At 34.0% G+C, this 19160-nt stretch overlaps 1 protein-coding gene and 1 long non-coding RNA gene across 2 annotated transcripts in view; both read left to right on the top strand.

The window, feature by feature from the left end:
* Window positions 1-326: 326 nt before the first annotated feature.
* LOC134709170 (uncharacterized) lies at window positions 327-9186 on the top strand. The gene is made up of 3 exons (XR_010105909.1): window positions 327-398; window positions 6943-7014; window positions 9114-9186. It is a non-coding gene; the product is annotated as an uncharacterized LOC134709170 (long non-coding RNA).
* A 1549-nt stretch (window positions 9187-10735) lies between these two features.
* Window positions 10736-19160, top strand: part of LOC134709874 (adhesion G protein-coupled receptor B1-like) — a 62081-nt gene continuing 53656 nt past the window's right edge. The window contains exons 1-3 of the mRNA XM_063570005.1: window positions 10736-10797; window positions 11014-11082; window positions 18156-18227. Of these exons, the coding sequence (XP_063426075.1) occupies window positions 10736-10797; window positions 11014-11082; window positions 18156-18227 (203 nt within the window). The remainder of the gene's footprint in view (window positions 10798-11013; window positions 11083-18155; window positions 18228-19160) is intronic.

Below are 19160 nucleotides of genomic sequence, written 5' to 3' on the forward strand. Positions count from 1 at the left end.
AAAAAATGAAACATGTTTAATATCAATACACAGAGTTATTTGGTTTACGCCTTATATTTAAATTCTTGGATTTGAGGCGCAGTAGGGATATTTTCTCAGCAAAGATGTCTGATTCTTATTCGTTTATATGTCAGGTTAACTTCTAAGTCAACAAACAGGCGTTTCTAACTTTTATTTGACTTGTTCATTTATTGAACCAAACGCAGACTATTAATACGAGGTCGTTTAAAGGAAGAACCACATATAATGGCATCATTTTATATTTTCTACAGTTGTGTATGCCTGTATACTGTACAAAATGTAATACGACAATTATTTTGAAACAGGAGCTTGTCTGACAACAATATATCAGTGATTTCAAACAGCACATTTGCAAATCTGAAACGTCTTCAGTACATGTAAGTAAATTTTCATCTTTTACTTGTTGTTTTGTGCTTACGCCTACATTTATACCGATAATTTCACCATAGATATAGGAAGATGTGGTGTGAGTGCCTATGAGACAACTCTCCTTCAAATAACAGTTTATAAAAGTAAACCATTATAGGTCAATGAACGGCCTTCAACACGAAGCCTCCCAAAATTACTAGTGTAAAACCATTTAAACGGGAAAACCAACGGTCTAATCTATATAAAAAACAAGAAACACGTATAAATTAAATAAACAAACGACAACTACTGTAAATAAGATTCCTGACTTAGAACAGGTGCAAACATTTTAATGGTACCAAACCTTCTCCCTTTTTCTGAAACAAAAGCATAACATCACAACATAGAAAACCACACGATAACATATCAATTGGAAGGCTTAACTCAATCAAAAAATGTAAATTAAACACGTTCGCGTATTAAAAATGAAAGAAAAACGTAATGACCTTTCATGAGGACTAAATTAAGATTAAATAACTTATACTTTTAAAAGTATGATAATTGCACTAGATGATCCAATTATTAGCGCAAACCTTTCCAATTTGGTTTTTTGTTTTATGTTTTTTGGGCACATAGCTCTTAGACTGTTTCTGTTCTTATACATCCTCGAAGTTCAAATATTTGGCTTTGAATGTTCCTGATGAAGGTAAATCCAAGAAAGCGCTTTGGACTCATACAAGTTTTAAACGTGTTGTTTAATATAGTTCTTCTGTATTTCTTCTGAATAAGTACAAATAGTTCTTCTGTATTTCTTCTGAATAAGTACAAATGTATATGAAAGATCATTCAATTCAATTTTCATATCAGACCCTTCATCGGCTCTCGTTCGTGATATAATAACTTGAACTTTTCTGTTATTGCGCTGATACCATAATAAAGGGTGTACTATATAAAAAATGTGATGTAAGAATATACACTACAATATTGATGAGGTAATATCAGATTTTCAAAAGTCGATTAATCCACATATTCACCAAAACAAAAGACAGTAAATGTTTTCAGAGAGTTAAGAGAGAAAGGTATGTCATGACAATTACTAACCTTTTCAAAACGTCAAACGATTTTAACAATGTTTAACGTAGTTGTACACGTAAAGGCAAGCGACTTTTTGCGCAGTGATATACTTCTTCCGCAAGTGAATATGTATATTTATTCAAAATCACATTTCAAATAGAGAAACCCATTAAAGTTGTCTCAGCACTTCGGTGTTGACCCGAATTACAATTTTATGAAATTTCCTGTAACAAAACTTTGAATTTTTCGAAAAAAAAGGGTTTTCTTATCCCAGGAAAAAAATACCTTGTACTTGTTTGGCTTTAGATCTATCTTGATCTGAGACTGTTGAGTCTTATGAAGACGATACGCGCGTCTGGCGTAATAAATTTTAATCCTTATAATATATAAAGATTAAATTCAAAAAAAATACATGTCAAACATTGCAGGGAAATTCCATCTCTTTATGCTCTGCTTCCTTGATATTAACAGGAAATTCAAAAACACATTTAAATTGTTGAACAAAGAGAATAGGAAAAACCAGTCAACATGGTTAAGGTGTAATTTCTTTATGCTTCTACTTCATATCCAAAATCACAGTCGTCATAACACCGGGAAATACATGTTCCTTTTTGTTGTACCATGGAACTCCGAAAAGTAAATTCGTGGAAATGCAAAATCTTTTCCATGCAACAGATTTAACTTGAAAATCAAAATAAATGTAACAATAACAAAAAACAAGATTGTTTTTTTTAAAACGTTAACAAGTTAAAAACAATAGGATTTGTTTTTACACCATAGCTTATATTAACTATATGATTATCTCATACAACATATACAATATAATACTCATTGTCATTGATGTTGTTGGTTTTAAACTCATGGTACTATATAATTCAGAAGTCAACCCAAATCTGTATAATTTAAGTTTGTGTATTAACACTAAGAAATCAGCTTATTTATTTTTTACGCTCAAACTATTGTCTATCTGCTTACCCTTCCGGAGCACCTGAGATCACCCCTAGTTTTTGGTGGGGTTCGTGTTGTTTATTCTTTAGTTGTCTATGTTGTGTCATGTGTACTATTGTTTTTCTGTTTGTCTTTTTCATTTTTAGCCATGGCGTTGTCAGTTTGTTTTAGATTTACGAGTTTGACTGTCCCTTTGGTATCTTTCGTCCCTCTTGTATATTTTTGAAGACATGTGCAATAAAGAAATGAATACTAATATATCCATGCAATGCAAAAAAGGAGATATGTCAAGATCTGGTTCAATATACCGTTTAATGAACATGTATTCATATTTAACTGATATCTTCCATATTGAGTGAAAAACTACAAGTCATATATGCTCCTTAAATTGTCAAGGCTTAGGGCAAAAGGAAAAAAAGAGAAAAATTAAGCCTATGATGCAAAAATCAATAGTGTAATATTTTGTTCATACACGAATCATATTTTTTTGAAAAAAAATGAAAATGTTATAAACAATGAGATAAAAGGCAAATTTTACCATAGAAGCCATACGACTTATTCAAAAGTTTAGCTGACCTTTGTTGTTGTTTACAGATTTCAATCAATTAACTTGTGCGTATAGCAAAGAGTTGTTAATATGGTTATCACTATACTAGACATCGGATATACGAAATTACTCTTTTCGACTAAATGTAGTAGTTATACATCCGAACAGCCAAACGAACACACCCTTAAGCAAAGCCATATGTTCAAAGATGTCAATATTCTATACCCAAGTCAATCATTTTGTCATTTTTATTTAGATAAAGGTATTAATTCATGCAACAGCAGCCCAATTACAAAAACGAGTCAAACATAGATTTTTATGATAAAGAGACGAGTTACGGAATAAGCTCAAAACCGACTCATAACTACATGTAAAACAATACTTGATATTATCATGATTATTTACCGTAAAAAATAAACAAAAAGACACAAGTGTTTTAATGAAAAATAAATAGCTACCTTATTCTCATTTCGAGTGTTGGAAATTAAAGAGTGTGTTATATAATCTAGTTAAAGAAAAAAAAATACTTGACACAAAAGTATTCGTTTTGAATGTTGCAAAACAGTTATCCTACCTCCAAACAGAAAATCCGGGTAGATGGAACTCGTCAGCAACAGCAAACGTCTTAGGGATGGAAACCCATACGGAAAAGCTGCCGGTCCTCCGAGCGCAGGGGGTTAAGCGTATGGTTATTCACCCTGCCTTGGAAAAAAGAATGATTACAGAAACGACTACAGAAACGACTACAATAGCCACTTCTCTTTCTTGTCACACATTGGAGGAAGAACATGTTTTTAACCGAAAACAGCAGATGACGCGATGGCCGATCGAGCTGTTTTCAAACAAACTAACCATCAGAATAGGCACATGGAATGTAAGAGCACTATACCAAAGTGGTAAATGTGCACAAGTAACAAAAGAGATTGATAGATACAAGATTGAAATTCTAGGACTAAGCGAAGTGAGATGGAACACATCAGGTATGACAAATTTGAACACAGGCCACACGATTATATATTCTGGAAACACCAAACAAAACGACCCATATGAAAAAAGAGTTGGATTTCTTATAACAAAAAGATCTAAGACAGCCCTGCTGGAGTGGAATCCCATCTCACCAAGAATTATCACAGCACACTTTAATTCGCGCTTCCAAAAAAACACTTTGATAAAAGTATACGCCCCTACCAATGGTGCCGAAGACTGTGAAAAGGAAGACTTCTACCACTCCTTACAAACAATCATAGAAAGAGTGCCAAAAAAGAGACCTATTGGTACTCATGGGTGACCTAAATGCCAAGGTTGGATCAGAAAGAAAGGGATGGGAGAGAGAAATTGGTCCTCATGGGATAGGAAAAATGAATGAAAACGGTGAACTATTTGCAGACTTCTGTGCTACCAACAACCTTGTTAAGGAGAAACACTCTTCGAACACAAGATCTGCCATAAAGTAACCTGGGTGTCACCAGCAGGAAATACAGAAAACCAAATAGACCATATAACAATTTCCCAGAGATGGAGGTATTCACTGCAAGGTGTAAGGGCAAAAAGAGGAGCAGATGCAGCACCAGACTATCATCTAGTTATAGGGTTAATAAAGATGAAACTTCTAGCCCCAAAAAATCAGTTGTCAAAAGAAGAAAGTTTAACGTTGGGAAGCTAAAAATACCAAACATAAGAGAAGAATTTCAAATATCTCTTCAAAATAGATTCTCAGCTATAAGTTACCTGGATATAGAGAACAACAGTATTAACGACACATTGGAACAGGCAAAAAATGTAATCATAGAATAGCGAGGAAACATTAGGATACATGCAGTATAAACGCAAAAACTGGATATCAGATGATACATGGGTAAAGGTTGAAGAAAGGTTAAATGCCACCACAAGACAACAGGAAAGACAAACACAAGATCTTTATAGAGAGAAAGACAAAGAAGTAAAGAAGAACTGTAAACATGACAAAAGAGACTATGTTGAACAACTAGCACACGAAGCAGAAATTGCCTGTAGCAAAGGAGACATACAATCCCTCTACAACACAACTCGACAACTTAGTGGCAGAAGATCCAACTCAAATGCTACAGTTAAAGATAAAAATGACAATGTGATTACAAAAATCGAAGAACAATTAAAACGATGGAAAGAACATTTTGAAGAAGTGCTAAACAGACCCCCTCCAACAAACCCACCTAACATCGAAGGGAGACAGGTCCTAAACATCAAGACAGGAAATATAACCAAAACAGAAGTAAATGCTGCAATAAAACAACTGAAAAATGGAAAAGCAGGAGGGATCGACAACATACCCCCTGAAGCTATTAAAGCAATGGATAACGTCTGTATAGATAAACTTCACCAACTACTTAATAAAATTTGGAATGACGAACAGATACCTGAAGACTGGCGCAAAGGAATCCTCATCAAACTACAAAAGAAAGGCAACAAATCAATATGTAGCAACTGGAGAGGTATTATTTTGCTTTCCATTCCTAGCAAAGTCCTTTGTCACATAATCCTACAAAGATTAAAGAAAGAAGTTGATAAATTGCTGAGATATGAACAGGCCGTTTTCAGACAAGAGAGATCATGTATTGACCAAATTGCCACATTAAGAATCATCATTGAGCAAACCATTGAATGGCAGACATTCCTATACCTAACATTTGTAGATTTCGAGAGGGCCTTCGATAGTAAAGACCATGAAGTACTGTGGAACATCCTCAGGCATAATGAAATACTTGAAAAAATCATATCCGTCATCCAACAGCTCTATGACGGTTGTTCTTGTCAAGTGCGCCATGCACAGACAGATCCATTTCCTATAACAACTGGTGTGAAGCAAGGATGTTTACTATTCCCTCTCATATTTCTTATGGTTAGAGATTGGGTGAGTAGGAAATCATACAACACTCCTCACGGTATTAAATGCCATTACAGTCATACCTCGAAGACCTGGACTTTGCAGACGATAGCTGCCAGCTTTCCCATCGCCATGAAGACTCACAAAACCAAGCAACCAACCTTGAAACAACTGCAAAACAGTGACTGTACATAAATGCAAATAAGACAAAATCTATGAGGGTGAAAGCGAACCACCTAAACAAAACCAAAATGAGAGGTGCCGAAATTGAAGATGTCCAAGAATTTACATATCTTGGGAGTGTAATCAGTACATCAGGAGGGACAGATGAAGACATCCAATCTATAAAAAGAAAAGCAGAACAAGCCTTTGCAATCCTTAAACCAGTCTGAAGGAGCAAAGCACTAAGAACAAACACCAAAATCAGGATCTTCAACTCTAATGTAAAGTCAATACTTCTCTATGGGTCAGAAACTTGGAGACTAACAGCTGCGTCTACCAAAACATTACAAGTTTTCATGAACAGTTGTCTAAGAAACATCATTGGAATCAAGTGGCGAAACACCATTAGCAACAACGAACTATGGAAAAGGACTAGACAAGAACCAATAGCAAGAACAATTACGACACGTAGATGGAAATGGCTTGGACACACATTAAGTAAAAACAACACAAATGTAACTAGACAGACATTAGACTGGAATCCGCAGGGCCATCGTAAAAGAAGACGACAAAAATCCTCCGGGCGCAGAGATTTAACATCTGATCTACAGAAAATTGGAAAAACATGGGGAGAAGCAAAGAAAATAACCAAAGACAGAAAAAGAGGGTGGAGAACTAGTAAGTTCTCCGGAATGGTAAGTAGCTTGAAAATATAGGAATACTCAGAGTTGGCCTTGATTGAATAAACCATGAATCATACTAGTTGTTTTGCCCATTGGACAGAGTATGACTAGCATATAATACGTTTTCGAATTATACAAGATATAGCAATATATAGTTGGATGTATTCAAATCGTTAATTAAACTTTTTTTTGTAATAATGCCACACATCTAGTCTGGATGTGGTATGTTTTCCATCATAAATAAGCAACAACATAACAGACACAACGTTACATGTCTAACAATTATTTTGTTTCAGATATTTGGACAAAAATCCATTAACTACAATACAGCAAGGAATATTTCATGGCTTACCCGTAGTTGAAACACTGTATGTATTTATTATTATACAAAACAAAACAATTTCAGATTCCAATGAAAACAAAATATAAGATCAAAGATCGACAGAACATATTTACCAGCATCTTAAAATGATATCAAAAACATTGATATCTGCCGTCACATAGTGTGATGACTGATGAGTCGGTTCGTTTGACTAAACAAGAAATAGAAATATTTTTATTGAAAAAAGTAAATATGAGAAACAGAGTGATGGGACAATGGTGTTTTCTAAATTTCGACGTTGTTTTACTGTATCTACGTTTTCTTTCCTTTTTTGTGTCGACTTTTATATTATTTGTGTGCGTGTTTTTCTTTACTGAATGTTCTTGCTTGTTTTTTTGCGATAATTCTTAACATTGCCATATAAGCGGGAGGTTTGGCTAGGCATAAAATCAGGTTCAATTCACCCTTAAATGTCCTGTACAAATGCATGAATATGACAGTTGCTATTAAATAGTTAAATTATATGTATCTTGACGTTGTTTTGATGCACATCACTGTTCCTGTTGTTCCTTTCTTTTCCTCTTAAGGTCAAGGAACAGTAAATGGGCTATATCGCAGATCTTGCTAAAAAATTGCATACAACCTTGGCTCGTTGTACTACAACTGAAAATCGAAAAAAATATACATTTATCTCTTTTATTTTCTGAAAAATTGCAGATTGATTTCTCTTAATATGGGTGAACAGTTGTATAGGAAGCACATAAAATCGACGAAAAACCTTCTAAAATTTGTCTTTAAATCGCCAAATCTATAATTCTACTCCATAGATTTTTCTTAAAAAACTATATATTGTTGACACATTAATTTCTGTTTTAATGATATAAAATAATCATAGGGTCACCGACTTCGTTTTTTGTCTAATAATCATTTTGCTACCTTATTGGTAGTGAAAAACGTCAAAAATCAACGTTTTACGGCCTGCAACGCGATAACGTTACGATTATTTCGACGTTTTGTTGGATTTTTTCACAAAGAACGCATCTTTGAATGATGTATACCGTAAAAACGAAGTCGGTGACCCTATCTTTATTTTGCATCATTATAACGGAAATTTATGTATCAACAACATATAGTTTTTTAAGAAAAATCTATGGAGTAGAATTAGAGATTTGGCGATTTTAAGACAAATTTTAGAAGAGTTTTCGCCGATTTTATGTGCTTTCTATACAAATGTTCACCCATTTTGTAAGAATTCAATCAGTAATATTTCAAATGATAATTGAGATAAATGCATTATTATTTCGATTTTCAGTTGAAGTTCATCGAGCCAGAGCTGTATGCCAAATTTTATTGAAATCGAAGTCATAGCCCATTTACTGTAACTTGACCTTAAAGTTGATGTGTTTCCCTTGGTTTTAGTTTGTAACCCGGATTTGTTTTCTCTCAATCGTTTAATGACTTTTGAACAGTGGTATACTACTGTTTACTTCCTTAAAACACTTTTTATTGTCGTTTTATGAAAATGCCAATCTTTTTCCTCCTCCAATGAAAACTACCCATGTGTTATCTAAACAAGGATAATCAAAACAATCACTATTTTCAGATTGCCGGAATTGGGGAAACTGTAAAAGCTACGTGTGACTTATATTATTGTTAATGCAGTTAAAGACAAAAATCCCTCGACATATAAAAAAGGGACGAAAGATACCAAAGGGACAGTCAACTCATAAATCGAAAATAAACTAAATGGCTAAAATACAAAAAAGACAAACAGACAAATAAAAGTACACAAGGCACAACATAGATAACTGAAGACTAAGCAACAAAACCCCACCATAAACTGCTCCTGACTAGTAGGCAGATCCTGCTCCAAATGTGGCAACCGTCGTGTTGCTCAAGTTATTACAAATCCGATAAAAAGTCTAATTCAGTAGGTCAAATTCTTGAAATTGTAAAATTTTTAATACAATTTGTATATACATAAAAGCTTAACATAATAAGCTTTCAAGTGATATATGCATTTGTAAGAAATAAATCATGGCTGGTTTGGCAATGTTTGTTATACATGTCATCCATGCCAGTTCCGTGAGTAACACCATGATAACAAAACTTTATACGAGTTACTTAACCTTGATTTTGTTTCAGGAGTTTGAACAACATTCAAATAACTACAATACAACAGAGAACATTTCAAGACTTACCATTACTCAAAACACTGTATGTATGCAATGTTATAAATTATTATCAATGCAAACAAAATCTTAAGTCAACTATTAGCAGAGCACATTTGATTTATGAATTATGGACTTTTGACGAGGTCAATACGTTATATATGGGCCTGTTCAGATTATATTGACCGAGAACAAAGTCCGAGTGTCCATATAATCTAACAGGTTTAAATATAACGTATTGACTGAGTGAAGTCCTTAATTTCTATATAACATATGTCAATAATGTATAAGGAAAATAATAGTCAACTTTCTTTCTGTGTATTTTTTAATTGTATTTGGAAGAATTTTAACATGTTATTGAAAATATCATTTTTTTTTAAACTTCATAGCTCTTGTTGATTGCATTTTTGTATTCTTTTCGTCTGCATGTAACATAACATTCTTGAAATATCCTGATAAAATTGCAAATTTTCTTTTAATGCGGCGCTTCCTCCGGTTGTTATGTGCGACGTCATGACGCCATAAATCTAAATTAAGCAAAATTCTATTTATATTGACTACCAGTATACATATAAATAGAAACATAGAGTCAATATACGTAAAAAAAGAAACAATGCATCAGATACGTAAAATAACCTTAGAAACACATGATCTTCATATCCAATGAAAACAGTAGAACGCTACACCATATGTAATATTAAAGGATAACGACTTTCTGGAGTCCTGCCGTACAGTACAGTGAGTTGCTAAGAAAGACTCATACCTTTCTTAAAACAGTAATTACATTAAACGAAGATTTAAGGCAATGTTTATCCCACTTTTAGGACATAAACCAATAAAAAAATTGATTATTCCATATTGATAAAATTTTAGTTGGTTTTTCTATATTAATTGGATTTTTAATAAATTAGCATATTCACCTGCGGAAAAAATATATTCACCGCGCAAAATGTCACGTGTTTTGCGTGCACGAATTTGTCAAACAACGTTTGATGTACAATTTGTTTTGGTAAATGGTTGCGATTAAATGTATTTTTCTCAGAATATGGAATAAAACAATTTCTGTCTTTTGTTTCGGTAAATATGTGGTTTAATTGACTTTTGAAAAACTTATATTCAATTCGGCCGTTGGCCTCAGTGAACATCAGTTTTTCAAAAGTCAATAAAACTACATATTAACCTTATCAAAAGACAATAATTATATAATTATTACTGTTGCTACCTTGTATATTCCAAAAATCACTTTTATTGTAGAAAATATGGCAATTTGTTTTCCAGCAGATAATGACAGTAATATATGTGTTATCTAAAAAAGGATTTGTATTTCTGTTGTTTCTTGTTTTCCTCTTATATTTGATGTGTTTCCCACAGTTTTAGTTTGTAGCCCAGGTTTGTTTTCCCCTTTGAAAAGTGGTATACTACTGTTGTCTTTATTTATTCAATACACATTTTGCCTTTGACGCAATTTTACTACTTTGTTTTCAAGATTTGCTGTTTCTGTAAATATTTTGTATCTTAACATTGTGTTTGTTTCTGATTTGGAATTGGGAATATATTTCAAACACTAGAAAGGAGCATTTTGTTGGATGATTGAACATGGAGTTATGGAAATTCTTGGAATGTAAGCTTGGTTTAACCATGTTAACAGACATTGCACAGTACTTATTATTAACTAGTTTTCTGGCAATACAAAATAATAAGCTTTCGAATAACGTATAAAAACCATATGGTAAGAGGATGCATAAAAGTTGTTAACTTAACTCATTTTGAAAAAATGTCATTCGCTTTGTTTCAATGTTGACATTTGTTTTTTGACACCAGTAAAACAGAAACTAAACTAAATTTGCTACCTCACCATTCTTTTGTTTCGGGAGTTTGAACACAAATCAAATTACTACAATACAACAAGGAGCATTTCAAGACTTACCAAAACTCGAAAAACTGTATGTATATACATTATCAAAAAATTTGCTTCGAATGCCAAAGAAAACGAAAAATTAAATGTAAATGTACATGATATATGAATAATAATCCTGCTCTGTACATGAAGACACACTACACTGAGCCGCGCTTTTAACGAGTAATTTCGCAAGCGTACACTTGACAGGAAGAAAGGTCACCCTACCCTGACAATGTCTGCTCTCGGGCAGACCAATCTGTGCATTTACCCTTACATGCCGCGTGTTAGACGTTAACAAAATAAACAAATACTAGTTTTTAACGCCTGTGTTTGACTCGGTGTTGTTTCGAACCAACGACACTCCGCTCTTGATGCGAGCATACTCCAACAAAACCAACGATGCGAGCGGTAGAATAGTAAAGTATACTAAAAATTCAAGTAAACACAACAATACAGTTCCGAAGATTAACCACAGTTCTTCAGCGAGCTAAACTTATCTTCCCTTAATCAAATGATACTACACATAGATACAGATGGCCGACCTCAGAGTAGATTTCATTAATCAACGCTTCCTGCACATTACAATACTGTTGTACCAAATATGTGAGGGTTCGGATATGCCTATCTGTTACAAGGCTGATGTCTGTCCTTATTCGATTTATCATTCTTTTCAAATGATATTTCAAGGTAATTGTGCAACATTACTGTTGACCTTCTATTACAAGACCTACTTGACATGTATGTAGTATCGTTATGAACATGCATGAAGCATTTGCCACTGGACGGAAAGCCAACAACAATCAATCAACTTCATAAATATTACAAGAAGACAAAAGCTTGTTAATGTTTTAATCTAAAATTTCCATATAAATCACTCGACAATAGTTGTCTTTAATTTAATTATTTATTATTGTGACATGTGTATCATAACATATATTTTTACAATTTTATACATAGCAATTTCATTTTTAAACAAGGCCCTTTGGACCTACATGTATTTGTATGTTGATTTTTTAGTGATTAAGGTTTTAAAACAATGATAACTGCTGTATTTTTTTACTTTTTACCTATTATGTCTGTTTGTTGTGTTCAGAAGTGAACCCAAATCTGTATAATTTATATGTGTGTTTAAACAATTTAAGTTTGTGTATTAACACTAAGAAATCAGCTTATTTATTTTTTACGCTCAAACTATTGTCTATCTGTTTACCCTTCCGGAGCACCTGAGATCATCCCTAGTTTTTGGTGGGGTTCGTGTTGTTTATTCTTTAGTTTTCTATGTTGTGTCATGTGTACTATTGTTTTTCTGTTTGTCTTTTTCATTTTTAGCCATGGCGTTGTCAGTTTGTTTTAGATTTACGAGTTTGACTGTCCCTTTGGTATCTTTCGTCCCTCTTGTATATTTTAGAAGACATGTGCAATAAAGAAATGAATACTAATATATCCATGCAATGCAAAAAAGGAGATATGTCAAGATCTAGTTCAATATACCGTTTAATGAACATGTGTTCATATTTAACTGATATCTTCCATATTGAGTGAAAAACTACAAGTCATATATGCTCCTTAAATTGTCAAGGCTTAGGGCAAAAAGAAAAAAAAAGAGAAAAATTAATCCTATGATGCAAAAATCAATAGTGTAATATTTTGTTCATACACGAATCATATTTTTTGGAAAAAAAATGAAAATGTTATAAACAATGAGATATAAGGCAAATTTTACCATAGTAGCCATACGACTTATTCAAAAGTTTAGCTGACCTTTGTTGTTGTTTACAGATTTCAATCAATTAACTTGTGCGTATAGCAAAGAGTTGTTAATATGGTTATCACTATACATGACATCGGATATACGAAATTACTCTTTTCGACTAAATGTAGTAGTTATACATCCGAACAGCCAAACGAACACACCATTAAGCAAAGCCATATGTCCAAAGATGTCAATATTCTATACCCAAGTCAATCATTTTGTCATTTTTATTTAGATAAAGGTATTCATTGATGCAACAGCAACCCAATTACAAAGACGAGTCAAACATAGATTTTTATGATAAAGAGACGAGTTACGAGAATAAGCTCAAAACCGACTCATAACTACATGTAAAACAATACTTGATATTATCATGATTATTTACCGTAAAAAATAAACAAAAAGACACAAGCGTTTTAATGAAAAATAAATAGCTACCTTATTCTCATTTCGAGTGTTGGAAATTAAAGAGTGTGTTATATAATCTAGTTAAAGAAAAAAAATACTTGACACAAAAGTATTCGTTTTGAATGTTGCAAAACAGTTATCCTACCTCCAGACAGAAAATCCGGGTAGATGGAACTCGTCAGCAACAGCAAACGTCTTAGGGATGGAAACCCATACGGAAAAGCTGCCGGTCCTCCGAGCGCAGGGGGTTAAGCGTATGGTTATTCACCCTGCCTTGGAAAAAAGAATGATTACAGAAACGACTACAGAAACGACTACAATAGCCACTTCTCTTTCTCGTCACACATTGGAGGAAGAACATGTTTTTAACCGAAAACAGCAGATGACGCGATGGCCGATCGAGCTGTTTTCAAACAAACTAACCATCAGAATAGGCACATGGAATGTAAGAGCACTATACCAAAGTGGTAAATGTGCACAAGTAACAAAAGAGATTGATAGATACAAGATTGAAATTCTAGGACTAAGCGAAGTGAGATGGAACACATCAGGTATGACAAATTTGAACACAGGCCACACGATTATATATTCTGGAAACACCAAACAAAATGACCCAGATGAAAAAAGAGTTGGATTTCTTATAACAAAAAGATCTAAGACAGCCCTGCTGGAGTGGAATCCCATCTCACCAAGAATTATCACAGCACACTTTAATTCGCGCTTCCAAAAAAACACTTTGATAAAAGTATACGCCCCTACCAATGGTGCCGAAGACTGTGAAAAGGAAGACTTCTACCACTCCTTACAAACAATCATAGAAAGAGTGCCAAAAAAGAGACCTATTGGTACTCATGGGTGACCTAAATGCCAAGGTTGGATCAGAAAGAAAGGGATGGGAGAGAGAAATTGGTCCTCATGGGATAGGAAAAATGAATGAAAACGGTGAACTATTTGCAGACTTCTGTGCTACCAACAACCTTGTTAAGGAGAAACACTCTTCGAACACAAGATCTGCCATAAAGTAACCTGGGTGTCACCAGCAGGAAATTCAGAAAACCAAATAGACCATATAACCATTTCCCAGAGATGGAGGTATTCACTGCAAGATGTAAGGGCAAAAAGAGGAGCAGATGCAGCACCAGACTATCATCTAGTTATAGGGTTAATAAAGATGAAACTTCTAGCCTAAAAAAATCAGTTGTCAAAAGAAGAAAGTTTAACGTTGGGAAGCTAAAAATACCAAACATAAGAGAAGAATTTCAAATATCTCTTCAAAATAGATTCTCAGCTATAAGTTACCTGGATATAGAGAACAACAGTATTAACGACACATTGGAACAGGCAAAAAATGTAATCATAGAATAGCGAGGAAACATTAGGATACATGCAGTATAAACGCAAAAACTGGATATCAGATGATACATGGGTAAAGGTTGAAGAAAGGTTAAATGCCACCACAAGACAACAGAAAAGACAAACACAAGATCTTTATAGAGAGAAAGACAAAGAAGTAAAGAAGAACTGTAAACATGACAAAAGAGACTATGTTGAACAACTAGCACACGAAGCAGAAATTGCCTGTAGCAAAGGAGACATACAATCTCTCTACAACACAACTCGACAACTTAGTGGCAGAAGATCCAACTCAAATGCTACAGTTAAAGATAAAAATGACAATGTGATTACAAAAATCGAAGAACAATTAAAACGATGGAAAGAACATTTTGAAGAAGTGCTAAAAAGACCCCCTCCAACAAACCCACCTAACATCGAAGGGAGACAGGTCCTAAACCTCAAGACAGGAAATATTACCAAAACAGAAGTAAATGCTGCAATAAAACAACTGAAAAATGGAAAAGCAGGAGGGATCGACAACATACCCCCTGAAGCTATTAAAGCAATGGATAACGTCTGTATAGATAAACTTCACCAACTACTTAATAAAATTTGGAATGACGAACAGATACCTGAAGACTGGCGCAAAAGAATCATCATCAAACTACAAAAGAAAGGCAACAAATCAATATGTAGCAACTGGAGAGGTATTATTTTGCTTTCCATTCCTAGCAAAGTCCTTTGTCACATAATCCTACAAAGATTAAAGAAAGAAGTTGATAAATTGCTGAGATATGAACAGGCCGTTTTCAGACAAGAGAGATCATGTATTGACCAAATTGCCACATTAAGAATCATCATTGAGCAAACCATTGAATGGCAGACATTCCTATACCTAACATTTGTAGATTTCGAGAGGGCCTTCGATAGTAAAGACCATGAAGTACTGTGGAACATCCTCAGGCATAATGAAATACTTGAAAAAATCATATCCGTCATCCAACAGCTCTATGACGGTTGTTCTTGTCAAGTGCGCCATGCACAGACAGATCCATTTCCTATAACAACTGGTGTTAAGCAAGGATGTTCACTATCCCCTCTCATATTTCTTATGGTTAGAGATTGGGTGAGTAGGAAATCATACAACACTCCTCACGGTATTAAATGCCATTACAGTCATACCTCGAAGACCTGGACTTTGCAGACGATAGCTGCCAGCTTTCCCATCGCCATGAAGACTCACAAAACCAAGCAACCAACCTTGAAACAACTGCAAAACAGTGACTGTACATAAATGCAAATAAGACAAAATCTATGAGGGTGAATGCGAACCACCTAAACAAAACCAAAATGAGAGGTGCCGAAATTGAAGATGTCCAAGAATTTACATATCTTGGGAGTGTAATCAGTACATCAGGAGGGACAGATGAAGACATCCAATCTATAAAAAGAAAAGCACAACAAGCCTTTGCAATCCTTAAACCAGTCTGAAGGAGCAAAGCACTAAGAACAAACACCAAAATCAGGATCTTCAACTCTAATGTAAAGTCAATACTTCTCTATGGGTCAGAAACTTGGAGACTAACAGCTGCGTCTACCAAAACATTACAAGTTTTCATGAACAGTTGTCTAAGAAACATCATTGGAATCAAGTGGCGAAACACCATTAGCAACAACGAACTATGGAAAAGGACTAGACAAGAACCAATAGCAAGAACAATTGAGACACGTAGATGGAAATGGCTTGAACACACATTAAGTAAAAACAACACAAATGTAACTAGACAGACATTAGACTGGAATCCGCAGGGCCATCGTAAAAGAAGACGACAAAAATCCTCCTGGCGCAGAGATTTAACATCTGATCTACAGAAAATTGGAAAAACATGGGGAGAAGCAAAGAAAATAACCAAAGACAGAAAAAGAGGGTGGAGAACTAGTAAGTTCTCCGGAATGGTAAGTAGCTTGAAAATATAGGAATACTCAGAGTTGGCCTTGATTGAATAAACCATGAATCATACTAGTTGTTTTACCCATTGGACAGAGTATGACTAGCATATAATACGTTTTCGAATTATACAAGATATAGCAATATATAGTTGGATGTATTCAAATCGTTAATTAAACTTTTTTTTGTAATAATGCCACACATCTAGTCTGGATGTGGTATGTTTTCCATCATAAATAAGCAACAACATAACAGACACAACGTTACATGTCTAACAATTGTTTTGTTTCAGATATTTGGACAAAAATCCATTAACTACAATACAGCAAGGAATATTTCATGGCTTACCCGTAGTTGAAACACTGTATGTATTTATTATTATACAAAACAAAACAATTTCAGATTCCAATGAAAACAAAATATAAGATCAAAGATCGACAGAACATATTTACCAGCATCTTAAAATGATATCAAAAACCTTGATATCTGCCGTCAAATAGTGTGATGACTGATGAGTCGGTTCGTTTGACTAAACAAGAAATAGAAATATTTTTATTGAAAACAGTAAATATGAGAAACAGAGTGATGGGACAATGGTGTTTTCTAAATTTCGACGTTGTTTTACTGTATCTACGTTTTCTTTCCTTTTTTGTGTCGACTTTTATATTATTTGTGTGCGTGTTTTTCTTTACTGAATGTTCTTGCTTGTTTTTTTGCGATAATTCTTAACATTGCCATATAAGCGGGAGGTTTGGCTAGGCATAAAATCAGGTTCAATTCACCCTTAAATGTCCTGTACAAATGCATGAATATGACAGTTGCTATTAAATAGTTAAATTATATGTATCTTGACGTTGTTTTGATGCACATCACTGTTCCTGTTGTTCCTTTCTTTTCCTCTTAAAGTTGATGTGTTTCCCTTGGTTTTAGTTTGTAACCCGGATTTGTTTTCTCTCAATCGTTTAATGACTTTTGAACAGTGGTATACTACTGTTTACTTCCTTAAAACACTTTTTATTGTCGTTTTATGAAAATGTCAATCTTTTTCCTCCTCCAATGAAAACTACCCATGTGTTATCTAAACAAGGATAATCAAAACAATCACTATTTTCAGATTGCCGGAATTGGGGAAACTGTAAAAGCTACGTGTGACTTATATTATTGTTAATGCAGTTAAAGACAAAAATCCCTCGACATATAAAAAAGGGACGAAAGATACCAAAGGGACAGTCAACTCATAAATCGAAAATAAACTAAATGGCTAAAATACAAAAAAGACAAACAGACAAATAATAGTACACAAGGCACAACATAGATAACTGAAGACTGAGCAACAAAACCCCACCATAAACTTGCGTTGATATAAGGTGCTCCTGACTAGTAGGCAGGTCCTGCTCCAAATGTGGCAACCGTCGTGTTGCTCAAGTTATTTCAAATCCGATAAAAAGTCTAATTCAGTAGGTCAAATTCTTGAAATTGTAAATTTTTTAATACAATTTGTATATACATAAAAGCTTAACATAATAAGCTTTCAAGTGATATATGCATTTGTAAGAAATAAATCATGCCTGGTTTGGCAATGTTTGTTATACATGTTATCCATGCCAGTTCCGTGAGTAACAACATGATAACAAAACTTTATACGAGTTACTTAACCTTGGTTTTGTTTCAGGAGTTTGAACAACAATCAAATAACTACAATACAACAGGGAACATTTCAAGACTTACCATTACTTAAAACACTGTATGTATGCAATGTTTAAGAAATAATTCATGGGGGCTTGAATATATCGTAATTTTACCACGGGCTGGCCCTTTATGACAAATATTTTACCCTGAGCGATAGCGAGGGGTAAAATATCGGCATAAAGGGACAACCCGTGGTAAAATCTAGATATATTCAAGCCCCCATGAATTATTTCGATTCTAATAGGACAAATACGGCATTTTTTTTTGATCGAAGCGCTCTAGATGGAGGCCATTATTTGCCGTTCCCATGAATTAACGCACTTTTAGATTGGCGTAAAAGAACGGAGCAAACAGAATAAGTGACATGCTCAAACTATTCACAAAACATATTTAGATAGATTTGGATGAATTTTAATGATATTCTTACTTATATGTTTTCTATGTATATGAAAAAAATGGGCTTATACCACAATTTAGCATCGTTTGTTTACGTTTCCTTGTTGTGATGATTTTCGGTATCATAAGCGTGTATTTTTCCCGTAAAATGCTTAAATTATAACGTCATCATTCTATGACGTCGGGTACTTCATTCATAAAAAAAACATATGACGTGGGAGTACGATCGGAACAGCCAATCCAATATATTCATATTTTACCACGGGAGTGTACTCAAAGCGTTTGAAGGACGTCATGTTAGAATATAAATTATTATCAATGCAAACAAAATCTTAAGTCAACCATTAGCAGAGCACATTTGATTTATGAATTATGGACTTTTGACGAGGTCAATACGTTATATATGGGCCTGTTCAAATTAAATTGACCGAGGACAAAGTCCGAGTGTCCATTTAATCTAACAGGTTTAAATATAACGTATTGACTGAGTGAAGTCCTTAATTTCTATATTACATGTCAATAATGTATAAGGAAAATGATAGTCAATTTTCTTTCTGTGTATTTTTTAATTGTATTTGGAAGAATTTTAACA

This window comes from Mytilus trossulus, chromosome 3 (genome assembly GCF_036588685.1).
Source record: "Mytilus trossulus isolate FHL-02 chromosome 3, PNRI_Mtr1.1.1.hap1, whole genome shotgun sequence".
Taxonomy (NCBI): domain Eukaryota; kingdom Metazoa; phylum Mollusca; class Bivalvia; order Mytilida; family Mytilidae; genus Mytilus; species Mytilus trossulus.